Below are 17,042 nucleotides of genomic sequence, written 5' to 3'. Positions count from 1 at the left end.
GGTTCTGATCCCCTATAGCATAGACATGCCTCACCCCCTTGTCTGTCTCCCATAGCCCAAACTGTTTTGACCTGTATCAGAAGGAGCTCACTAAAGTGAGGAAGTGATACAGCTGGTCCTGCAAGGTTCCAATCACCACAAAAGGCATTTGCTTCTCCAACAGATAAAATCTTGTATTGCCACGAAGGTTTGTTTAGGGGAATTCCAGGGTCCAGTCCAGGAAATTCCAACTCTAGGGCAGGTGGTAACAGCCCCAGACCAACTGTTACTCACCTGGTCATAGCATAGCATCATGAACCCATCAGGTACCCTGGTCCCAATTTTAAATTATGGAAACCTTCACCCCTAGTTATGGAAACTCTTTGCGGAGCCTGGAAATTAAGCAGTAATTATCTGGCTGCTTGTTCTGGAATATACACCTGCTTTCTTCTACCACTGTGATGTCCGTGATTGACTTTTCCACATGTTAGGACAGTAGATCTAGTAGACTCAAGATCCATCCCACAACATCTACAAGTGGACAGGGAGTTCTTCAGCAATATGATCAAGTCTGTCCAAAGAATCACTGAGGGAGGAGGGCGGGAAGGAGGCGGGGAGTGAAGGGGATTAGCACTGTGGCATAGTGTGTGAAAGCAATCAGCTGTAATGCAGGCATCTCATGAGCACTGGTTTGAGTCGCAGGTACTCAACTGCTGGCCCAACTCCCTGCAATGCATTTGGGAAAGCACTGGAGGATGGCCTAAATGCATGGACCCCTGCTACCAACACGAAAGACCAAATGGTGTTCCTACTGCAGCCCTTTAGCCAGTGAAACAGGGGATCAAAAATCTGCCCCTCCTGCAACCCCATAACTCTGCCTTTCAAATATGCTTGGAAAACCAAGAGCCACTTGGGCCTAGTGCAATGGCTTAATTAGCTAATCCTCCCCCTTCAAGCAGTGCAATTGCATGTGGATACCAGTTAGTGTCCTAGCCACTCCACTCCCATTCAGATCCCTGCTTTCCCTGGGAAAGCAATAGAAGATAGCCCGAGGCTTTGGGACCTTGCACCCACATGGGAGACCAGGAGGCTCCTGGCTTTTGGCCAGGAGATGAGATCAGCTCAACTTCAGCTGTTGCAGCCATTTATTTGAAGAGTGAACCAGGGTGGAAGATCTTGCTCTCAGAATCTCCTTCTCTCTGTATATCAAGAGCTGGGGGCCCAGCGAGGTGGCCTAGCAGCTAAAGTCCTCGCCTTGAACACACCAGATTCCCATATGAGCACCAGTTCTAATCCCAGCAGCTCCACTTCCCATCCAGCTCCCTGCTTGTAGCCTGGGAAGGCAGTGGAGGCCAGCCCAAAGCTCTGGGACCCTGCACCCACATGGAAGACCCAGAAGAGCTCCTGGCTTTAGATTGGTGTAGCATCGGCCACTTGGGTCACTTGGGGAGTGAATCATTGCATGGAAGATCTTCTTATCTGTCTCTCCTCCTCTCTGTATATCTGACTTTGCAATAAAAATAAATAAATCTTTAAAAATAAATAAATAATAAAAATTAAGAGCCACACTTGAGAACTAGGGGTGTGGATTGTAGACGGGAGGATTGCTCCCTTCTATCTTAAAAAACACTGTGAATCTCCTGAGCGGGAGAAGACAAGGCTAACCCAGAGCTTAGTGGGCAAGAGGCCTGAACTCTGCATCAAAAATGCATAGGTTGGTCCCTGGAAAAAAGGAAATCCCAGAAATGGCCCATATCCTGGATGTTCCACATTCCATCCAGCCCTCTACTTGTGGCCTGTGAAAGCAACCGATGGCCAAAAAGCCTTGGGACCCTGCATCCACAGAGACCTGGAACAAGCTCCCGATTCCTGGCTTCGAATCAGCTCAGCTCCAGCCATTGAGGCCATTTGGGGAGAGTGAATCAGCAGATGGAAGATCTTTCTATCTCTCCACCTCTTTGTAAACCTGCTTATCCAAATAAATAAATCTTTCTTTTTTTCATTAGTCTATGTGTGTGGAATGGGCTTAAAGAAAAGGAAACACAAACAGAAAGGAATACAGCAGCCTCAGAAACAGTACAGTACTTACACTAAGTCCTGCTCACTGGTGAGCATGGGGGAGGGCCTGGCTGCACAGGTGGTAGCATCAGCTGGTGTGAATGTGGGCTGGAGGGTGGAGTCAGTTGGATCGAATTAGGCTTCAGTGCCTAATAGTGTATACAAAGTATGAATGGGATGTGGGACAGAACGGACCAGTCATTTGCACATGCTGGCAGACACAGGAACCAGAGCTGGGGGCCGGTCCTGCAAGAGTTACTAGGGGTCGCCCTGACTGGGGTGCAGCTGCTCCTGGTATACCTGTGGGCCGAGCGTACAGTGGGCAAGACTGGGCTGGGATGCAATACCAATTGGTTTGCAGAGGAAGGAGGGCAGAACAAATTGATCAACTACCCCAGTGAAGCTTGATAGCAAATGTCTGGGTGAATGGGAGACTCTGAGTTGAACTACGTCAGCCTACCGACCTTGGAAGGATTTTCTCATCCTTTTAGCAATGAAATCAACAGCATCTCAGAACTACCAAAAAAAATCACTTGAGTAGAACCCTCAGAACATGCTTCAAATGGAGACTTTGGGATGACATCAAGTGGCTGTTCCCTATCCCCAAGTACTGAGGCAGCTGGGAGGCTGGGTATGTCTTCTCTTGTATTCTCCCACCTCCCCCAGGTACAGGAAGAAGAAAATGTATGAACAATGGTCTCACCCACTTTATCCTGATCCTGGATCCTTCCCACCCTGATCAACTATGTAAACATCATCCAAAAAAAAAGTCCTTCTCACCCCCCAGGTGGGATGGATGGGAATTCCCCAGGTGGTAATTTTACAGGTGGTTCCAGTCTTCCCTTCATAAGGAAGCCACCTCCTCTTCCTCCTCCACCATCACCACCACAGCCTTTATCCCCCACCCACATCCTCTTTGTCCCAAGGAATAAGTGAATTATCCAGTCTGATAACACCTGGTAATAAAACTTAGGTAGGAATTTTTATCTATTTCACACCCAGCAAAACCCTTTGTCCAGCAGATGTGGGTAGGGGTGGAGGAAGAGAAAGGGTGGGAAGAACTGGACCCCATTTTACCTTCTAAGCCCCAGCTATTTGATGAGATGCCTTCCTGGCTGTCAGGTGTTTTCTCTTCACTGAACTTTGTAACCATGCTTTCTTTACCTCAGTCTGAGCTGCAGGGCACTCTGAGGTCATTTTGGAGAGGTGTCCTTTTGGTCCAAAGGATGCTTTACCTTGTTACAACGTTGCTACCTTACCAGTTCTATGTCTCATGCCTTGAAATGCTTTAATTACAGGAATACAAAAACCTCTCTCTCAATTCCAGCCATCTCCAGTGACACTGCCTTCCAGGGCAAACCTCAGCCAGATGCTGCATTGGCACTAGAGTAGCCAGGATTCAACCCAAGCACTCCAGTACTGGAGGCCGGAATCACTGCAATCAGGCATTTACCCGTGTGTCTCAAATAGCCACTCCAGAACTAAAATTTTCGAACAAAATGACAAAACATACAATACATACAAAAATAAATTTCAAGAGACAGAAGTATGTCTTTTTAAAGTATAACTAAACCCAAAAGTTGTTGAAGTATGATAGCTACCTTTAAAAAAAATCAAATTCAAAGCAAATGCAAAACTCTTAGACAAATGTCTTTAAATCATGATGCTAAATAATGCTGAATAATGCTTCTGTCTTTCCATATACTAAGTCTATGCCATAAATATTCATCATTATATGTCTAGATAATGGAGCATTCTTCAAGGTGATGTCAATAGTTGATATTGTTGCTTTTATTTAAAAGCAGAGGCTGACAGTTTGGCACAGTGAGCTAAGCTGCCACAAGCAATGCCAGCATCCCATATCTAAGTGCTAGTTTGAGTCCTGGCTACTCCACTTTGGATTCACAGGTGCCTAGGAAAGCTTGGGTCCCTGTCCCCATATAAGACCCAAATGCAGACCTGGCTTCCTGGCCTAGCCCTAGCCATTGTAGCCATATTGAGAATGAACCAGTGAACCTTCCAAATAAATAAATTGTTAAGAGAAAATAACATCACATTACTTCAAAAGTAATGATCATCGCTTTTAGCTATTCTCAAAGCAAACTGCAAGATTCTCTAGTCATTACCTGATATTAATATAAACACAAAATAATTTTTATTATTTTTAAAGGCTCATTTATTTTGAAAACCAGAGTGATAGAGAGGGACAGAGAAAGAGATCTTTCATCTATAAGTTCAATCCCCAGGTACCACAATGGCCAGTGCTGGGCCAGGCGAAAGCCAGGAGCTTCACCCAGGTTTCCAGGAGTATGACAAAACCCCAAACACTCGAGCTGTCTTCCACTGCTTTTAGCAGGCGACTACTAAGGAGATGGAGCAGAAGCGGAGCAGCCAGGACAAGAAGCAGCCATGTGAAATGGCACTTATTGCAGGCAGAAACTTTACCAGCTATACCACAAACTTAATCCAGCTTACATCCTCACTCCAGAATATTAACTTAGGTGCTTGATTACATTCATTCTGAAGGAATAGAACACAAAGTGTTAGCTACATGTAAGATTCTAAGAAAAGAAGTAACTTGTATCTTGTCTAAGTACTGCATTTTTGCATCTTTTATAACATCTGCACTATACCAAACAGAGGTTAAAAATTAACTTTAAAAGATCAAGAAAAGAACAAAGCAGAAGGTGCCAGCCATGATATAGTGGGTTAAGCTTCTGACTATAGGCCCTGTCATCCCACATGGGCACAGCTGGTTCCATTTCCAATGCAGTTCCCCTGCAGGGTCTGGGATGTCAGCAAAAGATGGCTCAAGCCCTTGGGCCCCAGCACCCATGTGGAAGACACAGAAATAGTTCTGCCTTCAGATCAGATCAATTCAGTTGAGGCTGTTACAGCTGTCTGGAGAGTGAACCAGCAGACAGAATATCTCTCTGTAACCCTGCCTTTCAAATAAAAACAAAATAAATCTTTAAAATATCATAAGCTAACACTATCAAGGAAAAAAAAAAAAAACTAAACAGGCTTTTAAAACCAGCAGCAGCTAAAAGCTAGAGCAATCAAAATTGAGGCTGTTAAGGGGGGAAAAAAAGACAAAACAGAGAGAGGAAACGGTACAAATTCATAGCCAAACCCAATGTCAGGAAAGTTAATAAATTTGCAGAGGGTGGCATACAGACAGAAGGGCAGCAGCCCAGTCATTCTGCCATCAAGGCCTTTTATGGCTTCAGGATTTGGAGGTACTTGGAGGTGTAGGGAAGTTGTGGAAGATGGAAGAAAGGCAAAGCTGAGGTAGCTTTTCCTTGTGCATTCCAAACTTGGTATGCCTTGCTCCCTGGGGGCTAAGTGCTAGGACAGGAATGCAGAGTGTGGGGTGGGGAACAATAGGCTAGACTGGTCTATTGAAATCCAGGTGGAGCTGGAGGGATAGTCTCTATTTACTGTCCTGTGTCCTTGCACCAATTGAGCATTAACGAATGACCAGACCAGAAGCAAACACTTCTTAAGTACCAAGTTCCCCAGGTCTGCAGACTAAATCTTTTTCATCCTGGACTTGTGTTCTCCGTGCTGTTGAGACTGTCACTAGGCTGTTCTGATGACCAGCTGTCTTAGTATCCCACCACCGTGATCTAATGTCCTCTAATAAAAAGAATGCAAAGAGGCATTCAAGGGAACCTCATACGTGGCAGACAATGTGGACTGGCTGGCCAGGTCTCAATATGTCTTCCTGAGCTTGCAATTCCTCTGTAAAACTCAACTCCATTAAGCAGAAAGCACAACAGTCCCTCTCCTTCACAGCAAACACCACAGTGATGGGCTGTGTTTCCAGGGCTCAGAGCTCCCCACTGCAGCCTGGGAATTCACGGATCACCGCCTTTGAGATTTGCCCTAGAGATAGCTCAGAACTCCACAAAGAAAGGGATGGCCAGTCTATGCCTAGGCACACACACGCTGTATGGAGGCCGCCTTTAGCCACTCCAAAAGAAACACACTGGCACTATCAAAAGAAGGCCACGCACTAACTGAAGATCTACAGGACAAGCAGATCAGACACCGCTCATTCCCAACTCTGGACTGTTAAGATGCAGCCTTCACTCCCCTAGGGAGCCCGGGAATTAAGCCATAGCTGCCCGGCTCCTTGCCTTGCACACTGCAATAAATAATGCTGACTTTTTTTCTTCCCACCAGTGCTAAGTTAGTGATTTGGCATAATTGCAAGCTGGGCAAGCAAACCCATTTTGGGAGTTATGTAACAATTCCTCCAACTAATTTCAGGGTAATCATCCCAACAGCAATCATAATCCCCCCAGTAAATATTCATAAATAGGCATTCTGATTTTGTATGTCAGCTCACCTGATGTGAAAATGATATGATAGACAAGTAGACAAGGGCTAATGACTGTAAATGCTGAAGCCTATACAGTGCCCAAGTCCCAGGACTCTTGACATAACCACTAAGCCTCACTTTGCGTGATGTACCAGGATAACAGGACACCTTCCCGGAGACACCAGGTGTGCTGCACCCCAACTCAGACCCTGCCTGCTTCGACACCCAGGCCCAGCCCTGAGTCCTACCCCAGTGTGGGTGGGGGCAATTCTGCAGGGAGTTAGGTAGTAATCAGGGAGTGAAGTGGAATTTCTTCTTGCCCACTACTGTAACTAGCTATCACCTCACCTGTCAATCTAGTTAAGTCAACTCTCTCTTGGTCTCATCTGGGACCAGAAAGAAGAAGCCAGAATGACCAAGAGGAACTTAAGTGTCCAATTAAATCAGGAAACTCCTGAAAGCCTTATGCATGCTGAACTCCACCTCATTTGCATATTCAATCAGGGTGTTGCAGGGAATTCCACGTGAAACACAACAGCAACCTTATTTCTGGTTTCACATGAAAGAAGAATTTTCATGAAAACAATTCTAGTTTGCAAAGCAGGATTTATTAAGAAGAGGAGAACAAAGGATCCTGCCCTAGTGGCAGGAGGCGGCTCCAAGGGAGGAAAGACCCATTAACTTGGGAAATAATATCTTTTATACACCATCTCGGGGTGTTGCAGGATTTTTGACTCCGAGTATGGCAGCAACCTCAAATTCTTGTCTCACAAGAAAGAACAATTTTCGTGCGGACACAGTTTAGTTTTAACGCAAGATTTATTAGAAAAGCTGAGAAGACTCCCGTCCTAGCGACGGAAGGGGGTTTTGAGATAGAAAGGAACCTTACCCCCTGCCATAATGGCAGGAGGAAAAGTAAAAAGAAGACCCTAGTGCTCTGCCATAGTGGCAGGAAGAGAAGAAGAACCCGTATTAATGGCGGGGAATGCACCTTTCAAAGGTTTCCCTCAAAGATGTTTCTCCATGAACAAAGAAAATTCCTGGTTTCCATGGTACCTGGCCTTGGGACAAAAGGCCACAGAGGTGCCAGACATAGGACATTCCAGGCCTTACGCAGATGTGTATTACTTCTTCTTGCTCTCCTTTCAATGATAAAGAGATCAGCCTGACGCCCTCCCAAAATGGCTGGAGATGATGGCCGATACTTCAGGTGGGGAATAGATATGCTAATAGCACCCCTGTCCCTTGGAAGAGACGTGCCCTGGTGTATCCAAGACATGGTGGGGAAGTTCTCTTTTACTCGGGGACCCAGAATACCCTAACTGCCTACTACCCACTCTAACTCCTCTCTCAGGGGGAGTCACCCAAAGGACAAAAAGAAAAAGGGAAAAAAATTCATTCACAATGGGCGACAAGGTAGCTCCTGGCCCAGAACTAAAGACATGGGAAGGGTAGGACTAGTCACTTCCTCCTCCCATTCTGATAAGCTGAGTACTCAACAACCATCTCTTATGAGGTGATAAAATTGATAAGATTAGCCGGGTGTGGAGTCTCCTTATTTTGGTTAGGACAACAATGCTGAGCCTAGGAATATGTTGATTTTGTCCCTTTGTTCCCTCTCAAGCTTCCATCTGCTGGTTCACTCCCCAAGTGGCCACAATGGCCAGAACCAAGCCAATCTGAAGCCAGGAGCAAAGAACCTTCTCCAGGTCTCCCAAGCAGGTACAGGGTACCAAGGCTTTGGGCCATCCTAGACTGCCTTCCCGGGCCAATCAGGGAGCTGGATGGGAAGTGGAGCAACTAGGACATGAACCAGGACCCATATGGGAGCCCAGTGATGCAAGGTGAGAATTTAGCCACTAGGTTTTTGTGCTCCAAATGTAATTCCTAACAAGACAGAAACCTGGACTAAACCTAGGGTAGGGGTGCTCTGGCTCCCCAGAAAAAGCAGCATTCAACCAAAGGGCATCCCTGGCACCATGAATGGTTGAAATTCACAAAGTTGGAGGTCAACACCAAAGCATGTGGGCTTGCCAACAGCCTCTTTCTTCTCTAATGAGTCCATTTCGGCCAGCCCAAATGCTTTCTCTATTAAGTAAACACAGTTTATTAGAGACCTTTCTCTGTGGCAAGAAAGTTCATGCTTTACCATTGCTGTACCACCCAATAAGCTCCAAGTAAATATACCAGTTCAAGATTAATATTTAAAAAAAAAAAGAGAGAGCACTGCCCAGCATTGTGGCATAGCAGCTAAAGTGACCCCGAACACCAGCATCCCATATAGAGGCCAGTTTATGTTCTGGCTGCTCCCCTTCCAATCCAGCTCCCTGCTGATGGTCTGGAAGAACAGGAGGATGGCACACATACGTGCACACCAGAAACACACACACACACAGAGGCTGCCACAGGAAACCCGGAAGAAGCTCCTGCCATTGGATCTACTCTGCTCCAGCCATTGCAGCCATTTTGGGAGCGAACCAGCAGAAGAGCTCTCTCCGTTTCTCTATGTAATTCTGCCTTCTAAATAAAGATAAATCTTTTCAAATTTTTTTCCCAGAAAGCCTTTGTTTTAGACTAAGTCCCTGCCCTAGACCACAAACAGAACAGGCTAAACAAAAATCAATTCACACCCACACTGAAGTTCCAGTCCCCAAGCTCAAATGGTTTATCTTCTCTCCCAAGAGATTAAGGATTAGGGTGATAGAAGCTACTTTTCTCAAACAAGCCAGCTCTAATCATCAAGATAACCTTGTCCTCTCTGCTTGGTCCTTACACAAAGAGACCAACTCTAACCCTTCAGTTCAGTTCTACTGTTCTGTCCCAAGCCAAAATAAATTAATTGACAAGACCACTCGCATTTCCGGCCTGGTTCCACTCTGTTCAGCCCTTTCCTCAAGCCCAGCTGCAGTCCAGGGCTAAATCATGAGAATCCTTAGTCTCTATGATTGGATGTGAACTGCTGCCTGACTCTGGAGCCAAAAATCGGAGTCAATCCGGGCCTTGAACCAGTGGTAACTTTGGTTCGGATATAGCAAGCCTCTGTTCTGGCCCCACCCACGTCCCTGACTGAGAAATCTTCACGGGGAAGCCACAACCCTAAACCCTTTGAAGTTAGACAGCAAGACACAAGACAAGTGTCACCTTCTCTTAACTTTCATTTTGCTTCGGGGAAGACGGTTTACAGCTCTTTGGCGAATGCCCTGCAGGCTCTGGAGTTGTGCTGATATGCCTAGCTGGAAGAGGAGAGCACAGGACTCCCAGCCTGCACCTATCAGCAGTGCTTTAATGAGCAATAAATAGCCTCTTCTCTCACAGCCACAATCCAGTTAAGTTCACAGAACAAATACTTCACACCTTCAGTTTAACATAATATAAACTATAATGCAGAACTGCCATTAACCACTTTAATGCTTGATGCTTTAAGTTAAATAGACTAAAAGTGGGTCCCAAGGAAGCTTCCCTTTTGTTAATGATTAATTTTTATTGAACAGGCAGATTTACAGAAAGAAGCATATATTGAGGGAAAGATTTACCTGCTGGCTCACTCTTCAAATGGTTGCATTAGCTGAAGTTGAGCCAATTTCATCTTCTGGCCAGAAGCCAGGAGCCTCCTGGGTCTCCCATGTGGGTGCAGTGTCCCAAAGCTTTGGGACACTCCTCCACTGCTTTCCCAGGCCATAATCACAGAACTGGGTAGAAAAGTGGAGCACCTGAGACATGCACTGGTGCCCATGTGGGATGCCAGCACTGCAGGCAGAGGAGGATTAGCCTATCGAGTCACTGTGCCAGCCTCTCCCTTTTTTAAGGAGTTATAGATCTGTCCATTGGCTCAGTGCTGGGCCTGAACCACCCCGGTCTCCCATGCAGGTGGCAGGGGTGCAAACACCTGCACCATATTTTGTTGCCAGCAAGGTGCATTCCGCATGAGAAGTGGACTGAAAGTTGAGAAGCCAGAACCAGAACTAGTGTCCACACGGGATGCCAGCATCCCAGGAGGCAGCTTAACCTGCTGCACCACAACAGGGACCCCAAGACTGATATTACTAATAAATAAGCTTGAGGGCAATCTTTTGTCAGTATTCAATGGTATCATGAGGGACCAGCGTCGGAAAAACCTCGGAAAAACTAGACCGCTGCCTAGCCTCTTATCGGGGGAATTATGACACTATCTGCTTTCCAGCCTGTTAAAACATCCTGCCATCTTAATCTTCCCTAAAAACGGCTCTGATCTCATCACCTTAATGGTTTCCCACTGCCTCCAGAGCAAAATCCAAACCCTTTAGCCCAGTATGTCAGTCCTCTGGAAACATGACGCAGGCGCACTGACACCAGGCTGTGAGGGTTATGCAACACCATGAATCAGCCCTGCCCTACCCACGGATCACAGGCCAAGTCATCAAACCTGACAGCTGGAAAGACACTATTCATCTCAGAGCATACCACCCCCTTACCCTGCCTGACCCAGCGTTGCTTCGAGATCTAAAGAAAGAACCAAAATGACAGCTCACCAAAAACTCTCACTTGCTCAACAAACACAAATTGGCATTCATGTTATTATTACAATGCCATTGCTAGACCAAAAAAGGCCTTCTTAGGATACAAAGCCAACCATGATTGGGCTCACAAGCAAACTGACTTCCAAAGTGAGCCATTGAGTTGACTGCGTGACAGACCAGGTAACAAAGCCAAGTTTTAATTCTTGTATCCTATATGATCAGCTGCATGACCAACCACCCTGTGTGTGGTGCCAAAGGGCATTTAAGTATGTATTTACTGAGGGCTTATGTTCATGAAACACATGCTCATTTTTTTTAATGTTATGTACAAAGGGACCTGCAAAGCAGAAGATTCCAGCACCACTAAGGTGGCCAAAAATGAAAGACACTATAGGGAAAAAAGCAGGTTCACACATCCGGAGGGTAATTAAGCAAACAAAACACCTCAAGTGGACCTTACCCTAGGGACCTAGGGAGTTGAGTGTGGGTTTTTCTTTTTTTCTTTTCTTTTATTTATTTTATTTATTTTTTTTAAAGAATTGCTTTTCTTTATCTGAAGGCAGTTACAAAGACAGAGAATCATCCATTCTCGGTTCACTCCCTAAATGACTGTAAAAGCCAGGGCTGGCCCAGATCAAACCTGTGCCTAAGTCAAGAGTTTCTTCCTGGACTCCCACGGTGAGGGGGCGGGGAAGGAGCCCAAACACTGAGGCAGCCTTCTGCTGCTTTCCCAAGCCATTAACAGGGAGTTGGATCGGGAGTTGGACTCACCAGGTATCCAAAGGAATTTCGGCACCTGGGGGGGGGGGGTGAGGAGAGGGACTTAGTCTGCTTTGCAGCCCCAGGCATTTTTCACTGCCCCCCCCCTTCTCATCCACAGCCCCCTCCCAGCAAATCTCAGGAAATGATTCCTCCACGTTTAACCCTAGCCAGTGCACAAAACTAATCCCACCCTCTGCTAGGACAGGAAATAGCACCTGACAGACAACTGGTCCCCGAGAGGATCCTGTCACCCTGTCCGCAGCCCAAGGCTTTGGGTTGCAAAGAGGCAGATTTGAGCTCATCAAATCAGAATGAATCTCAGGATTTAGGGCTTAAGCACCGGCTTGCAAAGGCCACTTGCCACGTTATCAAAAAGGAGGACAGCCAGCAAGAAGGGAGAGGGTCGGATGGCACAGAAAGGATAGGCCTCCAGCCACTCCATAGGTACTCAGCTGAAGCAGGTGATCACACTGTAAGAGCCAAAGGAGAGAAGTTGTAACAAGAAAAGCAACAGACAAGCAAAAGAAGATAACCAGAAAGTACAGCATGTGGAGAGTAGAGCTTGGGCCAATCTGCGGAGGAAGATATGGACTCAGCTGTGAGGGACTGAACCAGGACTACTGGGTGCTCAAGTCTCGGAGGCAATGCGGGCATCTTTCCATACACTCCAGATCATCTGTCATATCTAATACAATGCAAACGTTACATAGACAGTAGCTGCAATGTTGTGTCTAAGCAGCCAAAACAAAACAAAGCTGCACAGATTCAGTACACATCAAGCTTTTTTTTTTTTTTTCAGATGTTTCCAGTCAGAAGTTGCTTGGGTGCCAGACCCAAGGGCAGAGGAATCACCGAGCCAAGTATTGCTGGGGAAAGTCACACAAGTGTTCGGCTAGACTTTCTTTTCTACCAAGATCCCTCTGGAAACCAGGGCATCCGGCTTTATTCTCAAAGATGGAAAAACATCTTCTTTTCCCAAATGTTTGTAGTTATTAACAGTTATGTAATAATTATTTTTTTAAAGATTTATTTTTACCGGAAAGGCAGATATACAGAGCAGAGGAGAGACAGAGAGGAAGATCTTCCATCCAATGATTCATTCCCGAAACATTTGCGACTGCTGGAGCTGTGTGATCCAAAGCCAGGAGCCAGGAGTATCTTCTGGATCTCCCACACTGGTGCAAGGAGCCAAGACTGTCCTCAACTGTTTTTCCAGGTCACAAGCAGGGAGCTGGATGGGAAGTGGGGGTGCCGGGATTAGAACCAGAGCCCATAAGGGTGCCAATATGGAACCCCGGCAAGTTTAACGTGAGGACTTCAGCCGCTAGCCCACCATACTGGGCCCAATTTAATCATTTTTTAGGTTAAGTGATTTACAACCTTGGGGCAGGTAAAAGTTTCTTAGAACACAAAAATAAACTAACCATAAAGGGAAAGTGTTGACAAATTAATTACAATTTAGGGCTCAGTGTGGTAGTCTAGTGGCTAAAGTCCTCACCTTACACACACTGGGATCCCACTTCCCATCCAGCTCCCTGCTTGTGGCCTGGGAAAGCAGCAGAGGATGGTTCAAAGCCTTGGGACCCTGTACCCGCATGGGAGACCCAGAAGAAGCTCTTTAGACCAGTCTAGCTCTGGCTGTTGTAGCCATCTGGGGAATGAATCACATCATGGAAGATCTCTGTCTCTTGTCTTTTCCTTCTCTTCTCTCTTTCATATCAAAATAAATAAATCTGGCCTGGCGGTGTGACCTAGAGGCTAAGGGATTCGCCTTGAATGTACCAGGATCCCATATGGTCGCAGGTTCTGATCCCGGCAGCTCCACTTCCTCTCTCTCTCCTCATCTCTGTATATCTGACTTTGTAATAAAAATAAATCTTTAAAAAAAATAAATCTTTAAAAATAAATAAAAATAACAGGTATCCACATTGCAGACAGTGGCTAACTCACTACACCACCACACCACCACCTAGCAATTTCTTAAAATCATACATTACTCAAAGACCAACAATTCCACGCCTGGGTATTTACCCAACAAAAATAAAAACGTATGTCCACAGAAAGGCTTCTGCAAACATTTCCGAGCAGCTGTATCCATAATAGCTCCAAGCTGGAAACAATCCAATGTCTAACATCAGGCAAATGGATCAACAAACCATGGCATCCTTGTAGAATAAAATAACACTTGGCCCCAAGAAGGAACAAGCTATTGATACACCACCAAAACATGAATGAATCTAAAAGAAGCTGGGCTAACTGAAAGGAGCTGGATACAAAAATCCACACACAGCAAAGTTCCACTCAGAACAGGCAAAACGTAGCTGATGAGTGACATGGGCACATGAGAGGAAGATCAGATGGGCAGAGACACAAAGAAATTTTCTGAGATCTGGGAAATGCGCTCCAGGAGGGTGGGTAACAAGCACACCCACTTGCCAGCTCAATGAATGGGACATATAACACCTTTCATTTCTCTCACTGTAGGTAAATGACACCCCTAAAACAAAGGAAAAATGAGCAAACAGGGAAAAAATATCGAAGTGCCTGAAATCCTGTTTATTGCAGTTTTGAAGGAAACAAAAACATAAGTTATAAAGGTTAAAAGAAAGGATAGAAAGAGACAAATATGACCAACCTTGAAGCTGTAATTATATTACCTAAGTTCCCTTAACATTAGTTTTCTCATCTATACAGAGGGAGTAAGAAAATCAAACTCATTAGGAACATGTGAAAATTAATCTTGTGCTTAACTGTGGTAGCAAGAGCTAAGCCAAGGCTTGTGGGGCCATCATCCCTGGGAGTGGGGGGGGGGGGCACTGGTTTGAACCCCAGCTTCTCCATTTGCAATTCAGCAGGTGAGGGCTTGGCCAGGTTCCTGAAGCCCTGGTGGGAGACCTGGATGGAGCTCCAGGTCCTGCCCTTGGTCCACCCTAACCCCAGCTATTATTCTGGGAATGAACTAGTGGATTAAACAGTGGCCTCTCTTGCTCTGGCTTTTAAATTTAAAAAAGGTAAAGGATCTTTAAATGTTCATAGAAATCAAAGTTTTGGGGTGATCAAGGTAAATTTAAAGGTATAAACTCTCTACTTGAAGAAAGGCTTCAATATTGTTTATGAAATGTTAAAAACAGGTTTTCTACGTATTGGGTTTTCTACCTAAAGCAGCATTTCCAACCCTCATTTTCTCTTGCAAAAGTCTTTTTCCAAATGCAAGGCCCACCAACAACTACTTTGCACAGAGCTGCTCACTCAGTGGACAAAGCCAGCTGGGCACCCTCCTTTTATTACCCCAAGAACTGTCTGATTGGACCTGGGCCAGCAACAGGCTCAAGCAGATTCATCTTTCCTGTACATCATGTCGTACATTTGCCTAATGCAGTGCCCTGGATTTCACAAATCACATTCACTGACTCGAAAGTCTGCAGATCGAGCATTTTCAGCATCTGCGGAGAACAATCTGGCTCCACCAGGAGAAGCAGAGCTATTCCGAAGCCACCTCCTCTCGCGGCTTTAGGATTCCACATTTCAATAAAGAATGCCTTGGGCGCCAAGTCAGGATTGGGCTAATACGCGGGTGCCCAACCTGTGCACACACTGCGCGGGTCAGCAGCACCCGCACATACTTAAAAGATGCATTTGAGAGGCCAAAAAAAAAATGTCTTATAACTTAAAATTACAAATAACACAGTAAACACTTCAGGGGAGAAGGGGAGTTTTGCTCAAAATAGCACAAGAAAGGAGTCCATAGACTTGATCACATTTTAATAATAAAAAGGAACACTCCACAGAAGCCAGCCCCAAGAGCCTGCTAAAGAGCTAAGTGCAGGCATTCCCTCTTCAATGAGCTGTGGCTAGGGTCTACCGCTCCACCAGGATACCACAAACCCCAAAACGCAGGGGGCATCCCCTCTCCCCTGAGTTGGCGCAGTCCGTGCACCCACACTCCTCGCGTGCACCCACATTCCTCGCGGGGAGCCCAGGGCAGCGGGGAGGACAAGACTCCATCGAGTTTCCTCAGGACCCCCGTCGGGCACGGCTCCCAACACAAAGAAGACCATACCCGCTCCAACCTGGGAGGGCGGGGCGTCGCACATGCCCCGCGGGGTCAGTTGGGAAAAGGATCGGACCCAGGGAGTGGGCGGAAAATGGCCTCCCCGGGCCAGCTCACACACACGCAGGACCGCACACGGGGGGAAAAAAAATCTTTGCCGAGACCCCCAGGCTTGTGAACAACACACCCCGCAGCGCTTCAACCCCGCGCCCGCCAAGTGCGCAGAGAAGCGGGCACCCCAAGTCTGCGGGCCTGCACCCCGAGCCGGCGGTGCCCCGCACCTCCTCCTCGGCTCCCGCACGCGCACACCCAGCGAGCCGCAGGAGTTAGGCAAGGGCAAGACGCGGGAGCACCCGGGATCTGAGCTCCATTCCCGGACCGCCATCCCCAACCCGGGGCCCCTCACCCCGCGCGCTCAGCCTCGCCGGGAGTATTAAGTTTCTAAGAATACAACTTTAGGCGGATGAGCGCCCGCGTCACCCAACCCTGAGGCCGCCCCGGGCGCGAACTTGGAGGCGTGGAGAGTAAAGCGAGGGCGCCGGCCGGGGAGGAGGACGGGATCCTGGGGTCTCGGGGACCACCCCCCCAACGCCTCGCCCGGCCAGGCCCAGCAGGTGCGCTGCAGACTGGGGCTACGCTCACCAGGTACCACACGCCGAGCAGGATGGTGCCTGTGCGGACATGGCAGCACAAGCAGCAGCTGTTGGAGTAGAACCGCGTCCAGGGCGCGACCATCTTCATCTCGCTTCCCGACTGCGGGTGCAGTGGCGCCCCGAGTTAGTGGACAGAGCTTGTGCTGTGCCTGCCGGCTCCTGGTCAGCCGGCCCGCCTGGCTCCGCGATCTCCTCACGAGCGCCGAGCGCCTGCCGCGGCTCCGACTTCGAGAACCGCAGGCGCGGCGCGGGGGGCGGGGAGGGCACGTGACCCGCCGGTCGTGACGTCACCGCGGGCTCGGGGCAGCCGCGAGTAAACAAACAGTGGGTGGCCGCCTGCCGCGCCGGGGTTCCGGGCCTTCCCCTCGGCCCCGGGCCTCGTGCAGCCGGATCCCTAGGTGTCTTGCTAACACAGCGAGGTGCGCGCTGGGATGCCGCCGTCCGACCCCGCTGGGAGCTGTTTATCTCCGCTTCCCAGCGCAATTACTGTTCCCAGAAAATAGCATGTGTGTCAAGGACATGCTTCGGGGTGGCACTGTACCTACCCATGCCCGCTGCAGGATTAAACATCTGCACACCGCTTACGGACGCAAGGGCCCTGCAAGGCACGGCTGGGCGCCTCAAGACATCCTGGAAGGCAGAACTAGGTTTAGGGTTGTAAGTCATCCCAGCCAGGAACGCCCTTGTCGGACACTGGCTCGTGACCACTGATGGAC

General features: G+C 47.6%; 1 protein-coding gene across 1 annotated transcript in view; it reads right to left on the bottom strand.

The window, feature by feature from the left end:
• LAPTM4B (lysosomal protein transmembrane 4 beta) overlaps positions 1-16,543 on the bottom strand; it is a 53,061-nt gene extending 36,518 nt beyond the window's left edge. The window contains exon 1 of the mRNA XM_040972629.1: positions 16,316-16,543. Coding sequence (XP_040828563.1) covers positions 16,316-16,414 — 99 coding nt within the window. The 5' untranslated portion in view covers positions 16,415-16,543. The remainder of the gene's footprint in view (positions 1-16,315) is intronic.
• Positions 16,544-17,042: the final 499 nt, after the last annotated feature.

Source organism: Ochotona curzoniae, unplaced genomic scaffold (genome assembly GCF_017591425.1).
Source record: "Ochotona curzoniae isolate NIBS_2020 unplaced genomic scaffold, NIBS_Ocur_1.0 contig_2318, whole genome shotgun sequence".
NCBI classification, from domain to species: Eukaryota; Metazoa; Chordata; class Mammalia; order Lagomorpha; family Ochotonidae; genus Ochotona; species Ochotona curzoniae.
This window is presented reverse-complemented; position numbering and strand designations above follow the sequence as displayed.